The 27,773-nt window shown below is 40.0% G+C and overlaps 1 protein-coding gene across 3 annotated transcripts in view; it reads right to left on the reverse strand.

Annotated features, from left to right (window-relative positions):
* The window catches only part of CHST9 (carbohydrate sulfotransferase 9), a 96,811-nt gene that overhangs the window by 20,056 nt on the left and 48,982 nt on the right, over positions 1–27,773 (reverse strand). For all 3 annotated transcript variants that reach the window (XM_052788316.1, XM_052788319.1, XM_052788318.1), the window contains one exon: positions 2,398–2,435. In XM_052788316.1, coding sequence (XP_052644276.1) covers positions 2,398–2,435 — 38 coding nt within the window. The remainder of the gene's footprint in view (positions 1–2,397; positions 2,436–27,773) is intronic.

Below are 27,773 nucleotides of genomic sequence, written 5' to 3' on the forward strand. Positions count from 1 at the left end.
ATGAATCCCACAGAAACAACCGTGGTCTTCACGATGTGAGAGGTCCCAGATACCTACAAATAGTGAGGGGTTTACCTAGCAGGAGATCACTAGGACAGCAGCTTTATCATTTCCCCATCCCCTCTCTGTTTCAGTCACCTCTCAACAAGACATTTCCTGCTATTTGCTCCTTTGCACTCCTGCTCCTGTCAAGTTGTAACATCATTCATCTTCTGCATAGTCACTTCTCCCTCACTTAGATTTCTGGCAGCCAGTTTAGCTCAGTGTTGTTGCACTGACTTGAGCAGGACTACAGGATCTTCAGCCAGACAAGTATCTTATCGTGCATATAAAATTTCAAGTTCAGTATTGAAAATAAACAGAATCCTTCTATGGGAGATACTCCATTAGGATCAACCCCACTTCAAATCTTTTTATTGAAGTAATATTACTACAAACCAAATATGCAGTGCCTCTGCAATTGTGGCCTAAATTATAGACTTGAAAATGAAATTGATTTCTAATTTGAAACATTCTTCCATTTCTTGGAAGTCCAAAGGAAGTTTGTATGGAATGGGGCATCATGAGCTTCACTAGTATCCATTTGAAAGTGAATGTCTACCATTTGTCCCCAAATCAACTTTTTACAGCTTTATTTAGATACGCTCTCCACATATCAAGACAATGCAATTTTCCTGCAAAATTAGATGTTCTTAAGTTAACTGCAGAGAGACAGAACAGGTGAGTAATTCGAGGAGGGGAAAGCAGTGGCATGCAGGAAGAGACCAAGACTGGATACAGGAAATATGGCACCTAATCTACCTTTTGCAACTGTGACAAATGTCCTTTTTATCGCAATACACTTTTCCTCAGAAAAGGGCAATGTCATCCACAGAGCTGATTTTGTCACACAGAGAATGTGCAGAATTAGATCTCCAATCAGCCATTCACAGCCCTGTCAATGCAGCCTCAAGTTGTGTTTTAAAAATACAACTGCCCCCTCTTCTGGTCAATAAGGACTCCCAAAAGTGGTTTTGCGAGACATTTCAGGCTAATTTTAAAATGCAGTTTAGTTGATAAAAGTTAATTAGACTTGGTTTAGAATATAAACTCTCAGTCAAAGCACAGAACTTCCATTAAGTTTCAAAATATTTCTACACTTACTTAGAAAAAGTGAAGATTTTCTTTTGCTTATGTAATGCCATATTCTTGGCGAAGTATATTCACCCATCAATTTCTCAAGATAATAGGAAGGTTGTAACAACTCTGGATATTATTTGCTGTCACAGGACCAGGCTTCCCATAAGCTTCCAGATGCGCAAGGGCTTACTTGGTCAGGAGCGGTGCCAGCTCAGGCCACTGGAAGTGACACATTGACATCTGTGCCATGCTCTGCCATGGCAGGGGAAATGCTGTTAGACCAAAACCAGGCTGCCTTAGGTGGTCAGTCACCTGGCAGGTTAGTCCTCCATCTAGATGATCAATTCACAGATAACAGTGAGGTAATGATGCCAATGCCTCAATTTATAGCTTGGAATGAAAACTACTTAAGGGAGGGTAACTGCTGGAATACAAATATTTTAATGACTGCTTTTTAAGTGACTTTTCAGAATAAATCTCACGATCAAACCAGATACCCATTTATATGTCATCTGGATAACAGCATTCAGTAAGAGGACAAGAAGCCAAGAATGAGAAGCAGCACGATGCTTCTGTACAAGTCAGGTTCTTTCAATCCGGAAGAGCATGTAATTTAGGAAAGCAAACTCTGGGTTTCCTCCTCTCTTTCTGGTTAGGGGAAAATTATTTTCAGTACAGTTCCTATCTCCTTTTCCTGATGCTGAAATGCTAAATGGCAATGTATAAAGGGTTTTTTTTCTAAATAATTGCTCCTAACTGATACAGTAATAAAGACAAGACACAAAACGCCTGCACAAGCAATGTTACAGTTTAGTGAAGCCTCAATGAAAATTCATGGCAGAAATGAAAACCTCAACAACATGGAAAGCCACCGCTTACATGTCCTGTGCATGTATTTCGTATCAATGGCTTTCTGTTGTTTCAAAGGAATACTAGCAAACAGGAGAGATACTACTATTTTTTTTAAAAAACCCATAATTCTATGCTACAAAATTTGATACCAATGAACAAATTACCTCTAGGCTTTGTCCTCACCATCAACACATTGAGGAGCAGATGAACTAAATTACTTAAATGGCAAATCTTAGGTTTAAATCAAAATGATGGCTAGTCTTGTGAGTTCAACACATCTGCAGAGCCAGGCAGTTGTCTGATATGTGGTCCTTAGCACACATATATAGTTAATATTAGCCTGTCCCGTGAAGTTCTCCCCTTTAATTGCTACAATTCTTCTACATGAAAAATTCAGTAACAAAAAATATGAAAGTGTCAAAATACCTGATTAATAATCTGTTGTTGCAATTTTTCTCCAGACTCTGAAAGAGAAAGGAAATAATTAGTTTGTACATATTTTAATGAATATGATCATGTACATACAGAACAAAAACCTGTTAATTCAGAAAAAAGTAATCAAACCTTATAATTAAGAAACAGAATTTAACAGGTACAAATGACTTGAAACTTCAAAATGGAAATCCACCTAAAGTAAAAGAAACACAAGCCTCTCTTAATCCAGATGTGATAAAAAGAAGATTGAGATAGGTAGCCAATCTTGCTAACCTGGAACCCCACAAGAAATTACAATATTCAAAGTGAAGACAACAAATTTCAAATATGTGCTATGAGGCATTTTAATGTTGTAATACGTAGTGCTGCCATGTGTACACGCCCGAGAGACTGGTAGCATCCAGCTCATGATTTGACCATTGGAGGAGAAAAGCAGCTTCTGCCATTACCCTAAAATAAAATTACATGCCTGTGTCAAGACTGAGGTTATGCACCAGCTGGCTCAAGGGAGAAATTCTATCCTGATAATATCCACAAAGTGGCAAGTTGAATTATGGTCTTGCTTCCTTATTCTGGCTGCCTTCTGCAATGTCCTTCAGTGTGCTCCTGAAGACATGATCAAAGCCTAGACAGAACATTGCTTTTCTACAGCCGTCTGGGATCCCAGCAGCAATGACACCTCAAACCTATTCTTTCCTTTTAGATCAAAAGGGACAGTAATTTTGCCTCATTTACTGTTCCCATGCACTAGTTGTCAAAAGGGCAGCTGGTATCAATTACCATCCCTTTGCTACTGGAGACCATCCACATGTATTGGGGAAAGTCAGGAATTTCACACTTACCTATCCAGCTAGGCTACATGTACCCAGAGGTTTTTTTTAAGTAATAATGATAGGACACTGTTTGCGACCTGTCAGTATCACTATTAACTCTCAGGGGAGCCTGCCTAGCACAGGTGGCTGCCACCTCCAGCACTGGAAATGATACTCCAACAGTATTTTTTCATGCTGATATGTGTGGCACAAGATAGAATTTTTAAAATGAGATGAAAATATTTTGAGTGTTAAAATACAGTATAAAGGCTCTATTAACTAAAGGAAAATAATCTTCCCTACTTGTCCCTGAGAATACTCCTCAATGAAAGCATTATAGATAATTCAGATAAAGATAATCACTTTAGGCTATATTATAAGATTGTCTCTTATGGTAATTATTTCCTGCATGCTTGTGTTGTGTTTTTATTTGCTAAATATAAAAATTATGCTTTTTTGGCTATACCCCCTGCCCCAACTATCATTTAGGGGAGACTTCTCAAAATGTATTCCCTTATTCACTGAGTTCATCTTTGGGAGAATAGAATTTATTCTTGTAACTAATATTTTAACCAAATAGATTGTTGGTAATAGAAGATTAAAGGAGTTATGTGTTTTTAGCATTCTCTAATGATATACAAGTTGCTAGGAAAGCAGAGTGTTTGAAATCTCTGGTTAGATCAACACTATTTTGCTCAAAGGTTTGTGGACTTTGAATACTGATGCTTTCCTGTTTCCCAGTACATTTGTTTTTAGGCTATTTTGATTCACTTTAAAGGAATTTTAATAACTTTCTGTTGACAGCATGGATAGCTGGTCTTGAGAATTAGTGAAAATTCACTTGCTGACTGAGGAAGGAAGTGACATCAATGAGTTTCTAAAGTCAGCCCTGGGGGAAAAGTGTGCTCCGCCAGAGTAGCCTTTCATGCCATTGTATTTCCAGTGATGCCTCAAGATGCAAATTGCATTATCAATCAAACTTGTGGTTTCTACCTCAGACAAATATGAAAATGAACAGAAAGACTGGGAAAGACCTTTGTGGCCATTCCTGACAATGCTAAGGAAGAGGTGAAGAAGAATTTATGGTAGTTCTTTCGTTGTTCACTCTTAGTTCTTTCTTTTGGCAATTTAAATACTACAGTATCAAGGAAAAGGCAGTTGCAGAAGTAGTCTGTATGATATACCAGTAATGATGACATGGGTTAAACAGGACAGAGATTCACTAGGCTGTTAAGGATAGGAGATCAAATTCAAGGTCACCAGCAAATTGAATACTGTGTTCTCCATTTATTCGCTAGATGATCTTTGTCCTCATCACAGAACAACTACGTGAATTTGGCATAGTCAGCAGTTGTGCTTAGAAGAGACCAAGGTCTGTAATAACAGAAATGCTGCAAATTAGGGTGGAAATACATTGGCACCATTATATGGGGAAGCCTGCAAAGTCCTGGTGCGTACTGTACTTTTGTTTTAGGAGAAAAGCTACAAAAAGCAGTGAAAAAACATGAAAAACACCTACAGCACTGAAAGGGGGTTCAGTTTCCAGCTGATGGTTAACAGTAAGGCAGTAGAAGGCTTTGTCATTGAAAGTAGCCAGAATTTTGTCCTGCTTTAAAAAAAAAAAAAGAAAAAATTCCCCAGAATTCTCTTACAATGACTAACACTAATCTCTGTTTTATTTATGGCACCCTCGATTTCGAGAAGGATGTTTCTGTTTAGGTGCCTTGTGATCACTTGTGGTGACCATCAGCATTCACTAGAGGGATTCAAGAGGCTCCGCTAGAGAGAGTGCTCCAAATTCAAAGGACATGAGGCAATGGGACACTGATAAAACCAGAACTGTCAGAACATGTCAGCCAGTCCCACCAGCAACACCTGCGTTCGTCTCACGAAATGCAGGTAATTCTTGAGACTTGCCGGAAGTTTCATTACCGGTAGAGCTACACATGCTAAATTCAAAATTTATGACAGTTTTTCCAGAGCCACTGCAATGAGGTAGCAGCTTATGCAAGATGAATGGATGCATGAACATCAAACTAACTGGGAAATTTACTGCCATCTGGAAATTTATACGGAAGCTGCCCAGCAGGTAGCCAGTGTAGTCCAAGAGACACATCTTCTGCAACTCAGACTGCACGTGGATGGCTTGCTCTTCTCCTATATTTCTCCTGAAACTTCTTTTATTTACCTGTCATCTGGCAAACTGTTCCTAAATGGGCTCAATAGTGCCATCTGACCAGCCTTGAAAACACAAGCAAATCAAAAGGCCTTAATCATAGACAACTGCACTTCACTGATACTTTGGGTCAAAAGATGTATTTACCAATACAAACTACAATTCTTACTTGCTGAGGCTTTGCCCTCCTGCCGCTCTAACTGAGGCTAAACTGGTACAACTGGATTCCAAGGACGGTTTTGCATCAGGACTGGAGAAACAGACCTCCCCAATTAATTTTTGGTGATTTTCTTTTGTCTCTCCAGTTGCAAAAAGTGTAATGGATGGTTGGAAGGTTGAGATAAATGGCCTTCTTGGGTTGACCTCAAGCTATATCACTTTAGGAAAAAAAAATTACAGCAAACATTCTTGAAAAGATTTCTCTGTATTTTCATACGCTAATTAGTATACCAATTCCTGTTTCCAGGGCAAGTTGGGGTTTTAATTTTTTTTTTTTTTTGCTTGCTTGTTCTTATTATAAGGAAGATTACCTTACTGAGAGGAACAATGTATGTTTTCTAATGTAACTGACCATTGCAAGACACGAGAGCATGCCATAATTGATGCTGTCACGAGGAACTGCAACACTGACTCCTCAGCCTTACACACACAACCTACACAGAGAACAACACGTAATTATGCACACTATGCCCTGCTTACCTCTGTACAAAGGAATGTGATATTTGTGCAGGTTTACAGATTAATCTGCTGTAATTCCTTTTAATGTTAAACTACTTCCAGCTCAAATATAATTAAGATCACCAGGTACAAAAGATTCAGATTGGAAATATGAGTACACTCCAACAGAACAAATAACAGCTTGATGCTGTTTCTTATGTTCAAATAGTTGGATACATTAAGGATTTTGACAGCATGTTTGTTCCCTAAGTATGTAGCAGAAGAAAAAAAAGATTTCATTTCAAAAGGCAAAACACTACTACTGCATTTAATTAGTGTAAAATCCCTTAAATACACAGATCTGCCAATTTTCGTGACGTGACTGCTACAAGTCCTAGCAACAAAGGATTTCTTTTTTTCTTTTTTTTCCTCCCAAAAATCAAATCCCAATTTATACTTTTAGCAACCATCATCAACATCAATAAAATGAAGGCTTTGGAATAAAAAGTTGTTTGTTTCCTTAAGTCTTCAGATAATCCTACTACTATTTGTGGCATGACAGCAAGGCAGGGGACAAACAGAAATTCTGGGTCTGTCTCCCTGTTCCCAAGTGTCTGAGGGTTTCCAAGCAGACTGAGAAAATTCGGGAGAATCCCAGGAGGTAAAGGGGACCCTCAGCCTTGCTCTGAAACAGCCATATTCAGTTAACTGCATGTGGGAATGGCACTAATAAGAAACCAGTTTTGAAAAGGGAATTCGATATTCTAATCTCAGTTTAATTTTGTTTTTTCCAGTTCGTGACAGAAACACTAACAGCTGTGGATTTTACTTTATTTTTATAGACCTAAATAAACTCATATGCAACCTATTTGGTATGATCCACCTCACTTCCATTACTGGCTTCCTAATCTACCAGAGCACATTCTGAGAAGTGAAAGGAAACCAAAGCACTCGTTCATGACAAACTTCTGCAGCAATTTCCCATGGCACCAGAGCCTGAGGAAGAAACACTCAGATTTGTTTTTCAGACTTACAACAGAGAAGGTGTGACACTAACAGATTATCTTCTGTGAAAGCCTGTAACTTGGCACACAAAGATTAAAATATTTAGGACAGAACATACATTTCCTATAAATTATCCACAGAATCTCCGAGATCTGTAAGCAACACAGCTCCTGCAGATACACACAGCATTTCCTCCTCCTTCTAAGAAGGAATTCGTAAAACTGAAACTGCTCATTTATAGCATTGCCTGCAAAACCTAGTTTAGCTTACTTTTGCACCTCTGTCATAATTATGCAACTGAATATGATTACAGTGGCCTACAATGTATTAATCACATCTTCACGGTATTGCATAATCCTTCTCAGTTGTCACAACGCCAACTCGTAAGTTGCCCTGGCAGTAGGAAACATAAAAAGAAAACCAAGTTGATACTGATTGAAGCAAATGAAGGAAAGTTGGCCATCTCAAAACACTGAAACTCTCACAGCATTCCAAGGTCTCCCTAGCTAATTTTTTGTGATTACTCTTGATATGAAAACAGACCTTTAATTGTCAGTCTCTAATAGTGATGCAGAACTGTTCCCTGGGAGGTTCAAAGGACCCTGGGAAACTAAACATTTATGAAAGCTCAGAGTAGCCCAATCTCTTGTGTTGATTACCATAGACCATTCGGTTTCCACCTAACAAAGTCGTAACATGAAGAGACCCCAAAGGAAAAAAAAAATTGGACTGACAAAGAAACTTGAGTCTTAATAGGACTGAGGGCCCTCATTCATTAATTCTGTTGTGCGTAAAAAGGAGGTGGGGGTGTAACTCAAATCCACTCCTGGACCAAATCCTGCATTGACTAACATTGTGTAACTGTACTCATGGCAAGCAGATGTTAGAATATAAATTAATTAAAAATTTGAAGTTTTACCTGTCCTCTACCTCATCAGCATTGATAAGTATTTTCAAATGAGACAGAATTGCCAGGATGCCCACTAGAGTTAGTAGGCAGGCTTGTTTGCCAGTTTTCTTCTAGAAGGTTGTGCTTTATATATCTGGGAAAAGGGAAAGCAAAAATTTGTCACCGTTTTCCTTTAAGGATGGAAGATTTGAGATAATGGAAACATGCCAGACAGCATATTTGGTTTTAACATCAACACAATATTGATATGGTTTGGACAGTTTCCAGTTGAACATAGTGTATATTTTCAATGCCTATTTGGCATTCATCCTGTATCTAACAACAAGAATAGTTTGTTTCAATTTTGCTTTACAGCTCACTATGCAACCGCTTTGAATGCTTTTTCCTTTTATCCAACTACTTCATGACTTTTTCAGATTCCTGCTTTCTTAGAGGAACTGAATGGAGCAAATCGTGGATTCCTACTCATCTGCAATTAGGCAGGCAAAGATCAGTTAATTATGGCTTAGCAGATGCATTTCCTCAAACTCTATCACAACGTGATCCAAATCCTAAGGTAGAAACTGCCTCAGTTCTCACACTGCAAGGGCCATTGCTTTTTCATTTGAAATCACATAGACCACCAGCCTCCACTTTCGTGTTGCTCGCTATGTATTGTGCTTTATGGTGCTTTATATTATGATCGTCTAGAGGATAGGTCACATAATCTGTTAAAATGCCTTTTTGACTACGCTCCAGTGTCAAGCTCAATTGCTTATGCAGTTATCTTCCACAAAATAGGTTTCTGGGCTTTGACACAAAAGAAGATGTTTCCACCCATCAGCTGGTCCACTGCAGTTTCCTGTATCAAGGTCCTTAGTATGTGTTAAATGAGGGATGGTTGACCCTGATTTTTTTCTGCTGAAGGAAAACTATCTGGCATTTACTCTAAGAACAGCACAGTAAGAGCTGTCATGATGGAAAAGACCAAGGAGAGCAACTGGAGCTTGAATCTACATACTCAGACCCCACACAGAAATAAAGCCGTGGACATACAGCTATCTCTTTAATACACCCTGTTATGGTCTTAGGCAGCTGAAGCTTTGCATCACACTCACAGTAGGGCTGAAACATTGCAGTGGTTTGGCTTTGATTTTGGTTCCTGCTTGGTTTCTGTCTGTATTAAGAACATATGGTTGCCCCCACCCAGACAAGGAATGTGACTGCAGTTGAAATTTGCAGTCAGATTAACCATGTTGAGGCAAAGCCACATGGAGTCATGACCATCCAATGTGGCATATCCTAAAGAAGGTCAGCTGTTCGTTTTTCACTTATAGTGAAGATGAGTTGATATCCAGCTCTGAAGCACGCTATCCCCATATAATCTTAATTAGAAACCCTGGAAATGGCATATGAAGGCACCAGTAACCAACGGGAAGCAGCTCACGAGCTCTGACAGGGTTATGCCCACAGAAGCTTATTTTGACTCACCTGCTAGGAGAACTGCACCGCAAACAGCTGAGCTACAAAGCTTCTCTGGTGTGAATCAGAAGCAGTGGTGTGTGCAAGATGAGTATGCAGCAAGCCCAAACAGGGGTGGAAAAATCCAGCTTCTTGGCACTAATTACAAAGTAGAGTCCCACAGCAAAGTCTCCATGGGAAGCCTTAGTCTACAGTTTCTGTATTTCAGAAATAAAAAGGAGATGAATTGTCTATACAACATAAGGCCAGGAAGTGACCAGTGGTGACGAGAGCAAATATTCTTTCAATTTACTACTCATTCTGAGTTATGCCTACATAAATAAACTGTACGTGTTTGAATCTGCCATGTTTCTCTGTTTAAGGTCTAAATGTGCCACTCTAAGGCATGCTCTTAGCACACTGGCCTCAAATAACTTCTCTGGAATTACTCCATTTGGAAGTAAAATATTCCCCAATGAGAATGTGACACTTACAGAAAGACACTACTCACGTTTACAAGGAAGATTACATGCAGGAGAATCTGGAATTAATCCACTAGTAAAGAACAGAGGGGAAAAGGAAAAGGTAAAATAGGATCCCTTTGAAACAGAACTTTAACACCTGGAAAACTCAAAAAATTCTCTAAACAGGCTAATTCTATAGCGAAGGAAAACTAGGAGGAGAAAGGCAAAGAGAAACAAAGCTAGGACATAACCTTTCCTAATGCATGGCTCTGAATTAAGATTGGTCAGATACAAAACAAAAACCTACAGCAATCAGTTGCTGTAGGGAGTACAAATTTATCTACGTTTTGTGTAAGTAGAGTATGACCTTTCGCGACCAACTCTTGTGCTTGAATTCAGCTGTAGTTATTGGAAGTCATTTGTAAAAGGTCATCCATGACTGAGAATATAATATGAATCCAAGATGCACAAGGGTTCAGGTTTGTGCTACTCAAAAGAAATTGGGGAGAGAGAAGAGGGGTGGGAAGCTCAACCACTGCTACAGATTCAGTTCTCAAATGGATTTGGATAGTTTGACAAGAGTATTTAATCTAAATTTCTGATATGTGAATGTGAATTATTAGAGAATATACAGTTTTTATGTTTGTCATTGATGATTACGTTACTGAAATGTTACCAAAGGAGGTTATATTACCAAGTAAGGCTACTTATTTGCTTATTGCAATTTGAGTCAATTTTTGATGTCAAGAGCTCTGTAAAACCTCTTCTTCCCACTGTTTCTCCATTCTAAGAAAAGATTATGGACGCTCAGTTTTTATTGTTATAAAGAAACAAGGTTCTCGGGTAAACATACTTTATAGCCCTATTAAACATCTATACCTGACTTTCTGCATACACAGGTGTAGTACTGTTTGGTTTGGGGTTTTTTTGGTTTTGTTTTTTTTTCCAAAACAGTACTAAATTGGTGATATTTTAAGGAACTCCTTACAAGAGCCTATAATGATGCACAACCAACCCTCAACAAGAGAAGTTCAAGAGACATACAAAAACTTTTTAGTCATGTTCTCTGAAAGTGTTCCCTGAACATCAGAAAATTCAAACTGTATTCTCCATACTGACAAGGTAGTTGAGTAGGAAAAAAAAAGGATACAAAAATTTATGGGTAGAAGTAAAAGAAAATTCACGTAAGAGAGAACTGACAGTAGTTATTTACTCAAGATCTTGTGAGACCACCTCCCCAAAACCCCAAAACTAACTCTGAAGGCCAGTCTGTAAAGGATTCACCACCACGATATGAGAACACATTTAAGTTTTTGCAAAAAAAAATATTCTTGTATGCTTAATGTCTTTAAAGCCAAACCTGCAGCTCAAGCTTGTAATCTGCCCTACCACTAACTTCAGCCAGCTGAATAACAACTGAGTGTATATTGCACATACTGTGGCTAATTGCAACTGTCTCCTTTGCTGCAGGTGGAGCACCCTGATGCTCCAAGCTTCACAAACAGCACTGTACTCTGCTTTGGCAGGAGCCTTTTGCTTACTTTAGAAATGCCCGTCGTGCCTCCCTCTGTGTGCCATCCTTGCTACGCCAACTTGGATATTGGCGGTGCTCAAAAGTGGAAAGCAGCAGGGGTGATGAAGCACGTTCAGTTGGAGAAATCATTGTGAGAACTGAACTCACATACGTCACTGAAAACATGGTTAAATGTTTCCTTTTAATTAAACAGAGACTGAAAATAACAGCAGCGAGGTGGTATGCAGTACCCAGAATCTGCAAAGTACCCCAATGCCGAAGCATAAATGATGCACTGTATCAATTCGATCACTCGGGCAGAGTCTAAGCAGGCTCAGGTAGAGCGCACCTTTTTCATGCACAGAGGGTAAATTGTCAAATGGGCTTTAAAGCCACACCTGCAGGTTTTGTACCCACAAGCATTTTCTGCCCACAAAATATACTGCTGCTGCTTGCGAAGGACCATACGTACATACCAAAAGCTGGTACCTAGGTACAATTTGCATCCCTAAAATCTGCAGGTGCAGTTTTATGGAGACCTATGAGAAGAACGTGACCATATAGCACACAACTACTATTTACATAGCAGCCTTCAGACAACAAGCTAAGTAATCTTCCTGTAGGATGTGCCATGCCAAGAGCAGCAAGGGGAAGTAGAATTTACAGCTGAAATTGCAGCCATGTTCATGACTGGCAGACTCATTTAAGAGACAAGTCTACCCAGTCCCAGTTTGCAAACCATGGGTGTGTACTAATACTGGTAGGGATGACGATACCCCACACTGAGGGTAAGATTAATGTGTCTTCTGCAAAGGTGAAAAAGGAATTCTGAGAGAGTCCTTAGCACCAAGTGATTTGAAATATTTTTTAATGACTGAAAAAACCCACCTTGTTTATTCTTCCCCAGTGAACTGTATTCTTTACCAGGCATTAAAAATTAATCCTGCGTGCCTGACGTGAATCAGCATGTGAATTACTGACCAAGTTACCTTCAGCAAGTACTAAGTGACATAGTCCTAATACGGTGCTTTTATGCACATGTAAATTACTAATTTCTACTGAATTGAGCACTCATGATGAGACATTTTTCTTCTCACAGAACACAATATTGTATCTGATTGTCAACAAAACTTGTTATTGGCTTCTTGCTAACCACAGGGATAAGGTCTTCACATATTTCCATGGATTAAGGGGAAAAGGCATATTTCTGTTTAGCTTATTATTAGTATTTATTTATAATAGACACAACTCATTATATGAAATCTAATTAAAGAATGTGAAAAGAAACACAAAGGAAATGTGGGAAAATTCTCTTCAGATTAGAAATTATTTTGGACTAAAGCCACACCAATTGCTATTACTTAAATAATTAGTGAAGAGTAAAAAACCAATTTGACAGGACTGAATTTCCTGCCTTCTGAGGGATCTAAAAAAGAAAATGTGATAATTGAGCATCCACCCCCCCCAAGAACTTTTGGGCATCACTAACATATTGACCTATTGCTATAATTAAAATGATTTGTATACTTTGGATTGTTTACAATATAAAGGCTAGGTCCAATTATTGCAAGTATATGAGAAGAATATCTTCAGAAAAATTAATTTTACATCTTGATGTTGCTGGCAGGGAGTGAAAGGAGTGGCCAGTATTTTTAAATGGATGGTTAATTAGGTGTACAGCCAGAGACTCTGGAACGGCAGAGCTGCAAACAGCTCAGAGTTTCAGATTTCTTCTGTTCATACAAACATATCAGTAATGTCCTTACTTTCAACAATACTTCTTGTCCCTTGGATTACAGATAACTAGCTCCCAGGATCACAGAAAAAATGGAAACACCATCGGTTGCTATGGTATAGCACCAAACTTAAGTTAAACATAGTAACAAACTGACTGGAATAAGGGAAGCTAGGCTTATTGATCACAGGAGAAAGCCACACAGACAGAAAGTCATAAAGAAATCCCTCAATTTTTAATTCTCATTTCTGAGAAAAGAACACACCAATTCTATTAATGCAACGTGGACGATTATTTCTTTGCCGGAAAACAAATGGCATCATGCAACCACCTACTCATACTCAACACCCAAATAATCTTCGCTAAAAATACGACTTTAGACAAGCTACAGACACACAACTTTCCTTAGGGTTTGGTTTCATGATTGGCTTAAACTGTTCAATACCTGGCAAAACCAGACAGCCCAGCTCTTGCTGCTGCTGTAGTGATGTGCTCTTCCTCCTCCCTTGTGCCAGCACTAGAGCAGCTGCATCACGGGGTCAAGACACATCACAGTCCCGATTCAGCTAAAAATTCTCATCTTACTTAATAGGCTGATTTTCAACCATATCAGCTCAGATCAGCCACATTAGTTGTGCAGATGAAGACGTGTGGCTGGGAACAACAGTGGGGGCAAGGAGAAGTCCCCTTCTGGGGAAGCTCACGCATGGATCAGCATAAACCTGCTGTAAATCCACATCCTCAGAGCCCTCCTCTGCCCAGCTGCTACTGAACCGTCAGCAGCAGAATACCAAGATTTGTCACAAGTGACTGAATAGTTCAGATGAGCAACAATAACAAGTCTCTCGACTGCCTCCTACTTTCTTTCAGGGCTTGCACTGTGGAGGACTTTTTTTTATACTCAGATACATTGTCTATTTGGCTTTCTAAAAGGTATTTGATAAGTTTTCTTAAGAAATCTTGCAAGTTGTTAACAGGCACAGAATTAGAGGGAACACCTTTGCACAGATTTAGAAAAGCAAATGTTTAAAAGACGGGAAACAGAGCATAGGAATATGAGAGAGAACAGTCAGTTCTCACCATGGAAGGAAGTCACCAGTGGAGTCCTGCTGCCTCATGTTGAGGACACCCATGCTCTTCAACCTGTTCTTAAAATCACCCGAGAAAGGGACCAACCAGAGAAATGACAATGTTTGCTGATGACATTGAGTTATCTGGGGTAGAAATGATGGAAGCTAAAGAACTTTTTACAAGAGTAAGTTGCTAATAAAATGACATACGAAGTGCAATTTATGCAAAGTGATGCTAGGAAGCTTTCAGGGGAAAACTTAATTTAAACTCAAAAGTGGTGGACTCTGAACTGAATTCTGAGCACATTGCTACTCAGGAATGAGATTCTGGAGTGATAAAACTTCTGTGTAAACATCATCTCTGTGCTCACAAATTAGAGAAAGCAAATTGAAAACTAGAGGAAAAACAAAAGGAAACCATTGTGTTTCTGTATATACAGACACTTGCATCTTAAATATTACACGCAATGCTGATCCTTCCACTTCTGTACAGAACTGGAGAAGAACAAAAGAGAGTAAGGTGGTGGACTGAAAGTATAGACCGGCTTACAAGGAGCAACAGCTATGAAACCTGGCAAAGCAATGATCCAGAGGAGATGATAGAGATCTGTAAAATCATAAGTGACATGGAAGGGGTGAATCAGAACTGACTGCTGCCTCTTCTAACACAAGGCCGGGGGCATCACATGAAGCAGGCAGATGGCAGGTTCAAAACAAACATGAGGAAGCAGCTCTCCATGCAACTGGGAAAGGAAACTCGGCAACTCTTTGCCAGGGGATGTTACGGCTGCTAAAACTTCACATGGATTCAGGGGACAACCGAACAAGCTGAGACATGGGAAATCCCTTGGGGGTTGATAAGCAAACAGAAACCACCTCTGGCACAGGAAGTCCCTGAAACACAAACTGCTGGAGTTTGGGAAAGTCACGTGAGGAGGTTTCACTTTGCTGCTAGGATACTGAGTGAGACAGCTCTGGCCTCATCCAGCATTGCTGCTGTTATGTGCAACAACAAAGACGCTAAAATAAAGGCCCCAGTTGAAAATACTTGAGAGTCTGGACACCCTCAATAAGTACATCCACCAGCTTACTGACATGGCCCACTGGTGGCAGGCAGACAAGGGAAGAGTAAAGCCGTGTTCTTTATCTTGCACTGCTCTCAACAGGGGGGGTGCATCAGACAACCAGTGAAATCATTCTCAGTTCTTGACCCCCGGGCACACAAAGTGTTTACTATACTGGTTTCTGCCATTCAGATTCTTTGCACACTTAAAAGCTGCCTTCTGGTCATGCTAAGGACCCCTAAACCCTGGCAGTGCTGAGCAGTGAAGCAGCCTGTTTATATCTAAGCTCCTCCAGGTGCCACAAATGAAATGTTTCCCCTTTGCTTGTGCTTTCAGGGACCACGCTAGAGGGAGATGTCAGAGCAATGCTCTTTTTTGAACCTAAGTTTTGTCATTAGAGCACATGCAGGACACCTTAAACATGGGAGGGCGTGTTTCCCTCCTTTGCTGAAGGGGCATAGTGATGTCCTCCTGCTCTGGGGGCATGCCCTACATACCAGGGTGTCATACAGGGTGCTGTTGACCTTTCCTGTTGAGCTGATACACATGCCTCCAACCACAGGAGACTGACCGGTGCTTAGATACATTTCCAAGGAAAAGGAAGAACAGACTTGCTGAATATTAAAAGTATCAGGCTCTGTGTGCAGCAAAAAATAAACAAACACAATGACCTCTGTGACTTCCAAAGTTACCTAGAAAGTGTACTGAGAGCAAGGGATTGATCTGCAGTACTCTAAGCCACATGCTAACACCAGACCATTCTTCCATGCCACAGGCTGGAAATGCCAAGTGTTTAGGAGGTATTACAGGAGTTTTTACCACTTGTCAATTTGCTGGTTTTCTGTTTTTGCTCCTTGGAACCGCACAAAAATCACTAGAGGAAAACAAACGAGTCTTTTTGAGAACTGATCTGTGTTGGATTTTTGCTCATAAAGCAGACATTAATTTAGAGACTACAAATAGCCCAACAGCCATTAAAATGAACTCTTAAGCACTGATTCTAATTATACTGCATCGATTAAATACAATTATATATTAATTAAACTTTGTTCATATAGTAGTCCTCCTATGGTTCTTTTCCTTCTAGAGGAAATGAATCTGTTCTTCCAGAGATTCGTTTTCATGACAAATAATGCTTGTCACTTCATTTATTTTAAAAGTGAAACCCAAAATCTGCACAAGACACTAAATATCTCAGTTGTGTTAGGCAAAATCAGTTGTCAGCTTTAAAGTTCGCCTGCATGGAGAACCCCCAAGTCAATGCCTGCACTATTTTCATTGCTGATTCTAAAGTCCTACCAGAAGGCCCACTTTTAGCAGTCTAAGATGTTACAACTCCCACTGTTGAATTGCGTTAACAGATTGAGTGAGTGCTGCCAGTCTATTTCGATGTAAAATCAGGTTACCTACAATCCGGGCTGAAGACCAGTCAAGTGATTTGCCCAGCACCGGTACAATGGAGAAGATACCCTGAATGTTAGCACCTACTGCCCTCTACCTGCCTCACTTAAAACGCCTAAGCAGCAAAATCAGAGAAAACTTCACTTTCCAATTTTTAAAATTCCCAGCCTTATAATTAAACTGGTCAAAACCACTCTGATCATAACTGATTTTTAATCTATTTCTTTTTGATTACAAGAGTAAGAAGTGTTATTCCCCTCTAGGTTGCAAGCAACACGAGGGAATGCCATTATGAAATGTGCAGATATTTATTTCTTGCATAATTTTATCCTGTTTTCATAAAACCTAATTTTAAATTTCCCTTAACAACACTCAGTGGGACTGTGAATTCAGGTGTCCAACCTTGGCGTTCCAGGAAATGTGGTGGGAGCCGCACTGCAGTGAAGTTCATCATGACAGACAGAGAAAAAAGAATTTCAGCTTGTAAATCTTTGTCCTGCAATATGATCTGTGCAGTGAAACACTTATACAGGCCATCTGAGCACCTGGCACATACTACAGAAGGGGAGACCTTGATGCCTGCACAGATAAGACTGCACCATAAAGGACAAAGTTCCTATAAGCTGTAGCAGATAGCCAGCACCATGAAAGGGGACCCAGAAAAAGTTTGTCTCAATACTCTTGACCTGCCATCCAGCCTCAGTGATGCTACTATAATCCACAGTTATGTTTGACTTGCATTTTAAATTCTCTGTCCTGCTCACAAGACTTGTTTTAAATTCCTTAGCTATCAACAGGAAGTCTATTCCCTTGGTTCTTGTTGGAGGGTACACATATGCAGTAAGCTCTGGACTTTAATGCTGCTTCCCTCTGACCTACAGAATAGAAAATATTGCCATGTCCATTTGTGGAGGGACAAAAACCATGCAGGGGGCACTCAGAGAGCCAGACCTGGCCTCAAGTCCATGAATGCAAAGGTAATACTGTAGCTGTGGGTATATATACATGTCCATTAATCATTAGCAACGGTTCTAAAACAGAAAAGATACAGGAAATCATGGCAAGTTGTTACAATCCCACCTGCAGGTCTTCCAAAATGCACCCCCAGCAGCATTCCCTCCATGTGAGGCAAGACATACAGGGAAATGTAAATGCCCACCTAGATATGTAGCTACCTGAACCTGTGTTTTCAAAACTGTTTAAATTTCCAAGCTTCAATATGCTTCCAACAAAGGCTTAATCTGAGGTAATTCAGTTTAAAAAAACCAAAACTATATGCTTCCAGCATATGTTAGGTCCTTGTCACTGCTTCTTCTTCTTCTCAGTGTTCTTCTTCTGTCACCAGTGGTCTGGCAGTTACCATCCCTTCTCATTCCCAGATTCATTCAGGTTCACACCTGGAATATTCACCCCTGGCTCCACCCTCCCACTACAGCTGATTAATTTGATAACTAACCTGTCAGACTGCCCAGACAGCTAAAAAAATCCCAAGTAACACTGGATTGAGGCCTTCTACGGCAAGCTTTGGTCAGAAGCTGAGGACAACGCTGACAGACACACTACAACTGCATGCCATGCCTGTTGAAAGTATGTGTAAACTAATACTTGCATTCTGCATGCCTCAGCATTAAGCTGGCCTGGCAGACACAGTCCCCGAGTGCCGCCTTTACTCTCTTGTGATTGGCAGTAACAGCCAGAAAAAAAAAATACAGCAAAACCCACCCACTTGGGACACCCCCCATGGTTCACTCTCCAGCCCACTGTGATTGTTTATCCATCAGATGGGTATGGAGAGAAGAGGTCCCGTGGCAAATTCTCACAGCCATCCAGCCAGCAGGTAGAAGGCATTACTTCTCAACACAAAGACAGCTTTACAGGTGTACCAGGAACTGCCAATAAGCCCGTGTGTGGCCAGGCTGCCAGCGAACCTTAAGCATCCCATCAGAAGATCACTAGGGTACAGCAGGGTCCGGCAAAACAAACCACCGGAGCATAATGAATCTAGATGGTATGCAATGAAGTGTCAAGTATTCTAAAGCCTTTTACGAAAGTGCACCCCACTTGGTATCTTAGGTGCTTCATGATTGGTATGTGTAAATGAGGGCTCTGTTTTTGTTTGTTTTTAACAACAGGAGCTTTTGCATTTGTAAAATTATAGCAGACAGATTTTGATACTCAAGAAATGTATCTGTGTTTGTGATTATCCCCCCCTCCCCGCTGCTACATATGATAATTTGTTCCACTTCAGGTTTTATTAATTAAATTAATACTAATTGAGCTGCCTTTTGGTGTATTTTTAGCCTGAGTGGTTTTTGCGCTAAATCCTGTACACTGTAGCCTCTCCTTAGCCTTCCCCCTTTATCACCTGTCCCAGAGGAAATGTTTCACTGCAGATCATTGCCCTAAAACTCTTCTGTGTTTGCAGATATTTATGGCTATACATGCATACTCTTGAATCAATAATAAATAAAAAAAACCCCAGATATTCTTAGAAGATATTTTAAAAATGAAGCTTTTACAAAAAAGACCCAGCCGAAACACAGCTAATTTTGTGTGACTAAGTGCCCCCTAGTGACAAAGTCCAACTGCAAATAACTTTCACAGCCACTTCCAAGTTTTACACAGCTTTGGTGCTCAGTATCTCAAACAGTTTTTTTTGTTTAAAGAAAACAAAGCAAAACAGCCAACCAAACTCAACCTCAAAAAAAAAAAAATTAAAATCACTGTGTTAGACTCAAATCAGCCTTATTTATTGAACCATGACTCCAAATGCTTCTGTCTTTTCTTGCATAGGTAGCATCAAAGTCAACGTGAATATTCTTATAACTCAAGAGAATCACATAGTCAGCCTCGTGGTGGGTTGTTTAAATTACACAGCATCCAATGAACTGATAACACTTCTGTTGATTCTAAGAGCTGTCTGCCACTGAGTGGTGATGCTGCAAAAGTAGAAGAGAGAATTAACTCTGGGCCAGCCCTGCAACCCTTGCCACTTGCTACAAATCCCTCACCCCACACTGAAGCCCACCTCAAATCAGTCATTCCTTCCCCAGAGCAGCCCACCCACGTGAGCGCGTGTGCAGCTTCATCTGCTCGGTTATGTTCTCCAAAGGTGTAAGTGGAAAGCATGTACTTAGGGAAGCTTGGTTTACAAATGAGCTCTTAGAAAACACAACCACCTCCAAAACCAAAAATCCTATTTTTCTGTCCCTCAAACATTTTAAATTTGTGAAATTAGAGAAATCCCAGAAGAGACACCAGCGTCTTTACTTTGTACTGCTACTCGTTAAGGTGAAAGCTGAAGATTCACAAACTACTCTTAATACAGACGAAAACTCCGTATGTGTGTGTGTGTATAGTGAAAACATTTTTTTGTCTCCTCACTTAATGAGCATAAATTATATTTTCCAGTTTTTCTAATGAAGTAATAACCTTACCACATTATTTTTCTTTGCTGCATTCCCTGTCTTTGCACTATTATAATCAATGATGTTAGCTAGAACAGCAGTTTGCATGTGTTCTTGCAAGTTACTGTAGAACTGAGGTTTTAGTCAAAAGTACTCCTATATTTCTCTGGAACATTAAATTGAAGGCTTACAATACAGCTTTTCAGTAAGCAATTTCTTATAGAAGATAAAGAACAGCTCACAAAACGAAAAAGACATGGCAAAAGAGACAAATTGTTCAAATGCAGGCAACATAAAAATGTACTAAGTTCAAATCTCCTAAGGAAATTTTGCTTCCTTAAAAACAACAAACACCAATACTAAGATGCTCTAAATTGCAATTTGACCTTTCAAATTACTGTCAAAAAAAAGGTACCTGTTCTCAAGTTTTAGCAGAGTACTTACACTGCTGTCTCTTTGTTTGTATTCAACATCGGCTAATATTGGTTAGAATTGACATATAATACCAAGGACTATAAATGCAGGCTAACTATCTACCCAGGGGAAGGATAAGCCACCCTTCAGTATTTTCTCAATCATGACAGAAAAATCCAGTGCCTTCTTAAGGCTAATAAATGTAGACAAGAAACATGCTACTCTTACACTTTCATGAGACATAAAGCTCTGCAGTTCGGTGTCTGTGGAAATTTCTTCTGAACATATTAAACTGATCTTAGGGCTCTCCAGAAACCCTGCTCATAAAACCAAAAAGCTAGGGTAGTTAAAATTAATACATCATAAATAAAACATGCATTTCAGTATATATTAAGTGACAGGTCTCAGAAACTCCACCGCCACACACACGTTCACAAAGCAGCAAGAACACACGCAATTCATTAAACCCACTCAAGTGTGCTAGTTCTTCCTGGCATTATTCATAATTGAAACATTTCAATTTTAGTTAACAGAAAAAAGACTAATTTAAAAGTAAAACAAGGAAATTAGTTCTGTGTTTCTGGATTACAATCCCACAGTGCCTTCAACTAGCCACATTTATCCTCAGGGGGGTTAATTAAAAAAAGTTGGGTTTTTTTTTCAAAAAGAGGCAATGTAGCCCACTCAAACAGAAACCTTTGCAGACACAGATCTCTTAAATATTTTTTCCAGTATGTTACACAAAGCCAGGCAGAAAAACAATTAAAAAAAAGTCTCAACTTATATTTTAGCTATATACCTTGAAAATGTTGTTCCTTAAATAGGAATGCTCTTAAATAGGCATCAGGAACAGACTCTCCCACAGATGGGCTTCAGGTCAGGTCCTCACAGAGGAAAATCCACTGCTTGTAGCAAAAAGCAGAGTAAGAGCAGTGTATCCTGCAGGATATAGTACTGAGGTGACAGATGACAGGATGGGGGTGACAGTCTCCCCCCACTTGTCCACCTGCTCTAGCCACAAAAGCTCCCTGCCAAGCACCTACACAGCCCCTACATGGTCAGGACACCTCATCCGGACAGCCTATACAAAAGGAGACAAAGCACACTGAATGAAATGGCTTGGTTTATTACAATGAAAATTAATGGCTGAGATTTAGATTTTATGTCTCAGACTCAATATTCACAAGCCAGAGGTGTACACATCACAAGCTCTGATCCAGTTCCACCATTACTCAACATGTCATTTGATTTTATTTTGTTCACAGAGATGAGTGCGGACAAAGCGCATTTCCCTATTCTTTGTCTGTTTTAGTGGCTCACTGGGGCTCCACACTGTGGTCCTCAAACACAGCCTCACCCCCTGAAATGAAAAAAATCACAGCAAGACATAGAAGACCCCACATGAAACACAGGCACACCCTGCGAGACTGGACTCTATAATGCCCATAAGTCTCGTCTCACTGTATATGTTATACCACTGCCCAGGGCACCAGCACTTTGTGGGCAGAGCTGCCTGCACCTTTTGTAAAGCCCTGCTACATTTCAGTGCCATTCCCAGAAATACCACCAACTTTCCTCCACGCTGGGCCCTCCAACGAACAAGGATAAAAATTTTTTTTTTTTTTTAAAGTTATTCTGAAATCTCATTAGAGTATTACCTAAGTGGAACTGGGAGAGCCCTGGGGGAAGGAACCACAAATTTTTGCTTTATTCCTGCGTTCTTCCCTTGCAATCTGCTTTTGGTTACATGCTGGAGACCAGATAACTGCACTCAGCAGATTTTCTGTCTGGCCCCATGCAGCCTGTTATCGTTGGGCAAACAAGCAACCAAATTATGTCCTGCTTATATAAAATCATGTGAAAGCTATTCCAGTGCAACACCAGATGCATGAGGAGACCATTATTCTGGACTGCAGCTGATGAATTCCTGAAATGTAGCTCTGCCTTGTTTCTGTTACCTTTTGTCAACGTATAAAAAAAAGGAAGAAAAAACCCAGCAAGTTCCTTGTGCAGATCCCAATTTCCCCCAAAACCTGGTCTAGCTTCTTTATCGTTGCTTCTCTGTAAAGTAACATTTTCATGATTTGTACAGTGAGGCAAAAGAGCTGTACACACTTTTCTATTTGCACGATGAAGAACTGATTTTACCTGAAAGTGAGGCTGTAGTAACACTTGATCTCATCAGTCACATGGGGCCAGAAAAACACTCACAGTTACCACATTAAACAATTCCAGCTTCTTAAGTTTGGGGAAGTTAATTATCATTATTATCCTTTAATACAGCTATACCAGTAAATCTTTACCAAAATGTCTACAAGCCTTTTTGATTTTTCATTTGGGAGAATAAATCATTCTGAAAAACAAAACAGCTAAAATAGTTATCATGCCATTGTTTAAATAGCTCCCACCACAAATAAAAATATGCTAAATATGCTGACAAGTCTACACATGTCCAAGGTCCATGCCTGCATAAATCAGAAAGACAGGTGAAAGTCATTCTATTCATTTAACAGTCACACGATATAGGAAATGAGACAAAAAACTATACTCTTAGATTTTGTTCTCTCTCTCCAGAAAATCATCCTCATGAATCCAAATAGCAAGCATATTACCACTGGAAAGCCGGATAAGTATCTAAGTGCCATGACTACAACACACCAGCAAGGGGAGTAGTAACACTTTGAGAACTTCTGTCTTCAGCCATAGTAAACTATACATAAATGTAATCATGTACAGAATATGGATGCCGGGCTGTACAAATAGTGGAAGAGGCATATATTCTACTGAAAGACTGAGAAATTAAAAAAAAACAAAACAAAAAAACCAACCACAGAGTCTTGCAGTGTTATTTGTTTCTGAAAAGAAGGTGGAAGCACACATAAAGAGTCTCGGATCAGCCCAATATGCCACCCAACATAAAACCCAGGGCAGCAGGATAAAACCCTCTCAAATCTGAGACTGTTATTTCTAATATATTTTCTCCTTTTAAACAGCAATGACTACATATTTCTATGGGAAGGACAGACACTTTCTAGCTTCCCAAGAAGCTTATTTTTCTAAGAAAATAAATGCTTGGCACTGCTGGGGCTGGCAGGTAGGAGGGTCAAGGCATTCTCAAGCCTGAACTGCAACCCCTGGTAAGGAAAGCAGAAGGTGAAATATCTTAAAGGAGGCTTTCACTGCTGGATTTCTTAGTTAGGGACAGGTAAGTGAACTGGCACTTTCACAGAAGAGTACATTTTATAACTGCTGGCAGACTGATCTTTTAAATGCTCGTGCCCGCAGCACTGACACAGACCTGCCCATGAGGTGGTACAAAGGGAAGAGCTGGTCATCCCTGAGCTCCCACCACAGCACGAGAAGGAGAGGGAGCGCTGACACTGCCTCTTCGCTGCATCATGCCCGCTCTTCCCTTTCAATCCTATACTACTACAAGCTTTAGATACCTCTGAGGAGTGGCGTTGCCCAACAAAACTACAGCCCAGCCACTGCGGAGCAGAGCACCTCAGGTCCCAAGCTGGGAAACGCTGTACTAGAGAAGCAAAGCTGAGAAGAAAAGCTACTGCCTGCACCTGGTTCATCACTGCAGCCAAGGTTCCCACATTCATACCTTTTCTACAGCACTGCGAGGTTTTTAGAAAGAAACAAGAGTCCCTCTCCCTCCAAAATGCTGCAACTTTCTAACAACTGCTATCCAAGTAGGTAACCAAGGCATTTAATCAACTTGTAAATACCCAAGTGTGAAGACATCCAAAGTACTAATCAAGAAATTACTATGCATGACAAAACTCAGAACACTGTTTTGCTGTAGTTGTGCATAATTTAACTCAAAAAAGCAAGAGGAGTTATATTTGGATACAGAAGAAAGAGGTCAGTTTGATGACGGGGAAAAAATGCTGTCATTTTTACTAGCCTGATAGAGAAATTCTTCACCTAGTGTAAGAATTTTAGGATGTTTCTTCTCCAGTGTGATGCCAGGGGGACAAGCCATCAACCAGGGGGCATCTAATAGAAGAACTGGTGTTTCAGAGCCATGTTTTTAACAAAAGAAATCCACCTCTATTACCTTAAATTATAAACTGCTGTTTCACCCATTAGAGGCAGACAGACACCTGTATGTTACAACCCCAGAGTACAGCTGTTACAATAAAGCAATATAAATTTTTTCCTTCCTTCCGATAAGAAGGAATGGAAATATTAAATAAAAAAAAACCCAGATGGTCTCAGCAATTTCCTACTGATTTCCTAACGTTTCTGAACAACAGTTTCATCAAATTTCCTAATTTTGAGTTTGTAAGTGGACGTTGATGGGGTCAACTCCAGGCCTGGCTTGGACAGTTTCTTGTTTTACTCTAAGGAAAAAGACGTGGGACACGGGGTGACATCTGTCCTTGACACACTGCAACTAAGTCAGGAGAGGCTACGTGACCTACCCTGAGCCTCCCAGCACGGGTTTCCAGCTCCCCAGACACAGAGTCTCTTCTGGCTGAGTGGCTCTTCAGCTAAGCAAGACTGTCTGTGAATTGCCAAGACCAGACGAAGGGGTGTGTGGGCAGAGGAGTCTGAAGGTCTGCCCGCCCCTGTCAGGTCAGCCTGTTAACAGGGCACCAGCCACGAAGAAGAGTCATGGGCCTCCTCTCGCAGCACTCAAATGGCAGACTTTGCCCTCCTTTTGTACCCTTCCCTTCGTTAGCACCAACCCAAACCACAATTACATCTAATCCCTTTACCTGGCAGAAAGCCAGCAGAGAAAAATGAGCTGGCATCCAACCTCAGGACTTGCATGACAGAGAAGGGAGGGAAACCTCAGCATGAAGTGCCCACCACCGAGAAGAGCTTGCCCTACCACGTGGGTCCAAGCAGCGTAACCGATGTTCTCTGACACTATCCTGAAGGTATCACTCCTTGGGGCATAGTTTCGGGGCCAAAAGTAGAAAGAATATGAGGAAAATAGATGTCATAATACCAGGAATAAGTGCCTTTTCCAAGTAACCAAGCCCCCAAAGGGTGCAGAGAGCACAGAAGCTATTGTAAGAAACTGTCTTGATGCTAATGCAAATGGTCCTGGTTTCTTCCAAATAGACTCTAGCACTTGACCTTTAACGCATACCTTTCCAAGAAAATATTCTGATTAAATCACAATCAAAATTCCTTTAGATTTATTTTAAATAAGACAAGTAAATTGCATTAGCATAAGTGCATCTCCATCTTAAGAGGCAGACTCCTTGATAGGTAGCTTTCAATGCACATAGATTGCAAAAATGCGAGGATGGCTTTAAAGACCAGTTTCCAAACTTGCCTAGATTGGATCTGGGTTGGTAACTCTTCTGAAAGTAGTAAAATTGGTATATTTTTCCACTGAAGGTGTACACCTTTTCACCTTTAGGAGACTAAAATGTAATTCATTGATTTTGAAGACCTCTGGAAAAATAATCCATTTTGGTTTATTTGGAAAAGGTAGTAACAGGATATCTTTTCAAGAAACAAGTACATGTAAATGCAAAATTCTCTATGCAGGCATGATATACACCTCAGCCCTGCCTAAGATCTCACCTGCAGTCTGTATAGACTTCATTCATAATCTAAAATAGATCCCGTAACATTCACGTAACCACAAAAGGTTTGCTTTTTCCCTGAAAGGATGGTGGCTTTACACATTTTGATAAGTGATTTTACTTGCACATCAACAGCACCATCACAGACAATCCAAATCCAATTTGGACCCCTCTGGCCATGGGCCTTGCTGGGTCAGCCCAGCACAGACAAACCCAGGCAATTCCACACCCTCAGATGGGAAATACCAGGCATGACTAGATCGAAATCTGCCAACCCTTCTTCTGTATCACAAACAGGTTCATGGTATCCCAGTTTTCCCTGTGTTATTCTTCTTCCTTACATAAATGAGCCTGAAAGCATAATTTAATTTGCAAAAAGAGAACAAATACTCAAACCCGTAAAAAAGACAGGATGCTGGACAGAAATGCTCTGGGATGAAGCTATAATATGAAAATTAGCACAGCCACGGCTGGCTTTTTGTCTTCCCATCATCATAAGAAGAAAGACCCCTCTCTTTCTGAGCCTCCTAGCTCTGGAGTTTGCATATACATGCCTTATCTTCTTCCTTCTTCTTTAAGGTAGCAGAAAATTTTATCTCAATCTCCTCCTTATCTGCCACACAAAAAATCCAGATTCAATGTCTTCATTTATTTTTAAAAAAATTGTTATTATCAAGAATGTTCCTAATTATCACTTACATTGAGAGATAAGAAACGCTTTTCCTATCCTGGGAAAATACTGGGGGTTTTTCAAAACCTTTTCTGCTCCAAATCAGGAAGAAGAGTCTAAGATTGTAATGTTTTTATAACAAAAAAAAAAAAAAAAGCACTTTTAACTAGCTGAAACTTCCAAATAGTTTCAAAACATTTTGTCCTTTTTCTTAGGCTGCGGACTCTGACAAATTCAGAATAAGTAAGAAAGGATCCTTTTATTCAGAAGATGTCAAAACAATAATGTCAACACAATTCTCCAAAGAAATGAATTTAAATAGAAAATTCATTTGAAACTTTGTTTCCTACACTGTTTCACATTTGCACTGGATCAGCGTTTCTTTCTGAGGGAGAATATTCTGTCAGAAAGATCCGACTTGCTCTAGGGCTCTGTGCTTACTTGTATTTGAGCAACAGGAGAATCAAGGCCTGAAAAGATGTTTTTCTACAGTAAGTACTGTAACCCTCCTCCTTGGGGTCTTGCTGCCTGTGATCCCAGGCCCAAGGCCGGTATGGCACAGCTGTGCTACCTTGACTCAGATTTCTGAGAAAACTGCTAAGTTGTGAGGCAGGGATGTGAGAAAGCACATGGGGTAGAGCCACGCAAGACAAGAATAGCAAAACTACAGTCAGAGGTATGGTTATTGAGCTGAGGATAGATGCTGCTACAGGACTCAGGAGGAAAAACACTGACATGAAAAGGTATAAAGTACTTAAGGGAGTGGAAGAAAAATACAGCATCTTACCGGCTTCTTTCTGTTCTCTAATTTCCTGAACTAATGAGTATTTAAAAAGAAAATGCACAAAATAGATAACTAAACTGACGGTAGTGAAAGCTCAATTACAATCCAAAGTATTAGTTCATCTGTATAATTTTAACTCATTTCCCATTGATAAAGCAGATATTCACTATATATGAATGTATAAAACAGTATTTAGTATTACCCTTAAATAATATTTCAGTATCATACTTAATTTTTTAGCTTCATGCTTCTATGTATCAAGGGTCTAATCTTACCTGATTATTCCCATT

Source organism: Harpia harpyja, chromosome 5 (assembly GCF_026419915.1).
Source record: "Harpia harpyja isolate bHarHar1 chromosome 5, bHarHar1 primary haplotype, whole genome shotgun sequence".
In the NCBI taxonomy this organism is placed as follows: Eukaryota; Metazoa; Chordata; class Aves; order Accipitriformes; family Accipitridae; genus Harpia; species Harpia harpyja.